At 64.4% G+C, this 1,627-nt stretch overlaps 1 protein-coding gene across 1 annotated transcript; it reads left to right on the top strand.

Annotated features, from left to right (window-relative positions):
* Positions 1 to 3: 3 nt before the first annotated feature.
* UBE2M (ubiquitin conjugating enzyme E2 M) lies at positions 4 to 1,624 on the top strand (the record flags this gene model as incomplete). The annotated part of the gene is made up of 5 exons (XM_027633565.1): positions 4 to 96; positions 365 to 403; positions 692 to 795; positions 1,093 to 1,156; positions 1,527 to 1,624. Coding segments are annotated over 5 exons (398 nt in total), but the record flags the coding sequence as incomplete, so codon positions are not given.
* Positions 1,625 to 1,627: the final 3 nt, after the last annotated feature.

The raw sequence follows: 1,627 nt of genomic DNA, 5'->3' as shown, positions 1-1,627 counted from the left end.
GACATCAACGAGCTGAACCTGCCCAAGACGTGTGAGATCGACTTCTCTGACCAGGACGACCTGCTGCACTTCCGGCTGCTCATCTGCCCTGACGAGGTGGGACTGTCCCCAAACGTCACCTCCCCTGTCACCTGTGTCACCCCCTGTGTCACCCGTGTCACCTCCTGTCCCCCCCAGGTCCCTCCCTGATTGTCCCCCCCTTTCCCTCGGGTCACTCTGGGGTCCCCACTGTCCCCATGTCCCCCCCTCTGATGCCCCCAATTGTCCTCTCCCATCCCTGGGGGTCCCCCCAGTGTCCCCAACCCCTCCAGGTGTTCCCCAGTGTCCCCAGATGTCCCCCCGGTGACATTTCTCTGTCCCTCAGGGTTTCTACAAGGGCGGCAAATTCGTCTTCAGCTTTAAGGTGAGTCCTGGGCCACCAAACCTGTCCCTGGGCCACCAAACCCCTCCTTGGGCCACCAAACCCCCTCCTGGGCCACCAAACCCCTCCTGGGCCACCAAATCCGTCCCTGGGCCACCAAGCCCCCTCTTGGGCCACCAGTGGCCTTGGAGGGGGGGGGGACACACCTGGTGGCCACCAGGCACTGCTGGGGCCGCTGTGGGTCCAAGGGGGGCCCTGGGGGCTGGTGGCCACCAAGATGGGCCTGGTGGCCACCAGCTAGTGACCGGTGACTGTGTGTCCCACCCCCAGGTGGGCCAGGGGTACCCCCACGACCCCCCCAAGGTGAAGTGCGAGACGATGGTTTATCACCCCAACATCGACCTGGAGGGCAACGTGTGCCTCAACATCCTCAGGTGGGCTACCAGCATCTAGGGGGGCTACTGACAGCCCTGGGGGGGGCTACCAACATCTGGGGGAGCTACCGACATCTAGGGGGGCTACCAACCCATGGAGGGGCTACCAAACACCTCCCCTGGGCTCCCCCCTGGCGTGGCTGTGGCCACCTGTTGGTGTCTGTGGTGGCCAGGCTGCCCCGGGTCCGGGTGTGTCCGTCTGTCCATGTGTCCCTGACGTGTCCCTGACATGTCCGTGTGTCGGTGCCGTGTCCGTGTGTCCCTGACCACGTCTATGTGTCCCTGACGTGTCCGTAGGGAGGACTGGAAGCCCGTCCTGACCATCAACTCCATCATCTATGGCCTCCAGTACCTGTTCCTGGTGAGGAACACGGGGACACACCTGGGGGGACACCTGGGGGACACCTGGGGACAGGGACATGGGGACACCTGGGGACACACCTGGGGGGTTCAGGGAGGGCTGAGGGGCCTGGGGGGGCAGGGACAGGTTTTGGAGTCCCGGGGGGAGTTCATGGGGTTTGGGGTTCTCTTAAAGGGTTTTGGGGTCCCTGGGGGGTGTTAATGGGGCTTGGGGTCTGGGGGGAGTGTTTTGGGGTCTAAGAAGAGTGTTTTGGGGTCTGGGGGGCTGTTAATGGAATTTGGGGTCCGGGGGGAGTGTTTTGGGTTCTGGGGGGCTGCTACTGGAGTTTTGGGGTCTGGGTTCGGGGCTCACAGGGTCTGTGCCCCCCCAGGAGCCGAACCCCGAGGACCCCCTGAACAAGGAGGCGGCCGAGGTCCTGCAGAGCAACCGGCGCCTCTTCGAGCAGAACGTGCAGCGCTCGCTGCGGGGGGG

This window comes from Corapipo altera, unplaced genomic scaffold, assembly GCF_003945725.1.
Source record: "Corapipo altera isolate COAL_440 unplaced genomic scaffold, ASM394572v1 59832, whole genome shotgun sequence".
NCBI lineage: Eukaryota > Metazoa > Chordata > Aves > Passeriformes > Pipridae > Corapipo > Corapipo altera.
Note: the sequence above shows the minus strand (reverse complement) of the source record. Positions and strands in the feature narration are given on the sequence as shown.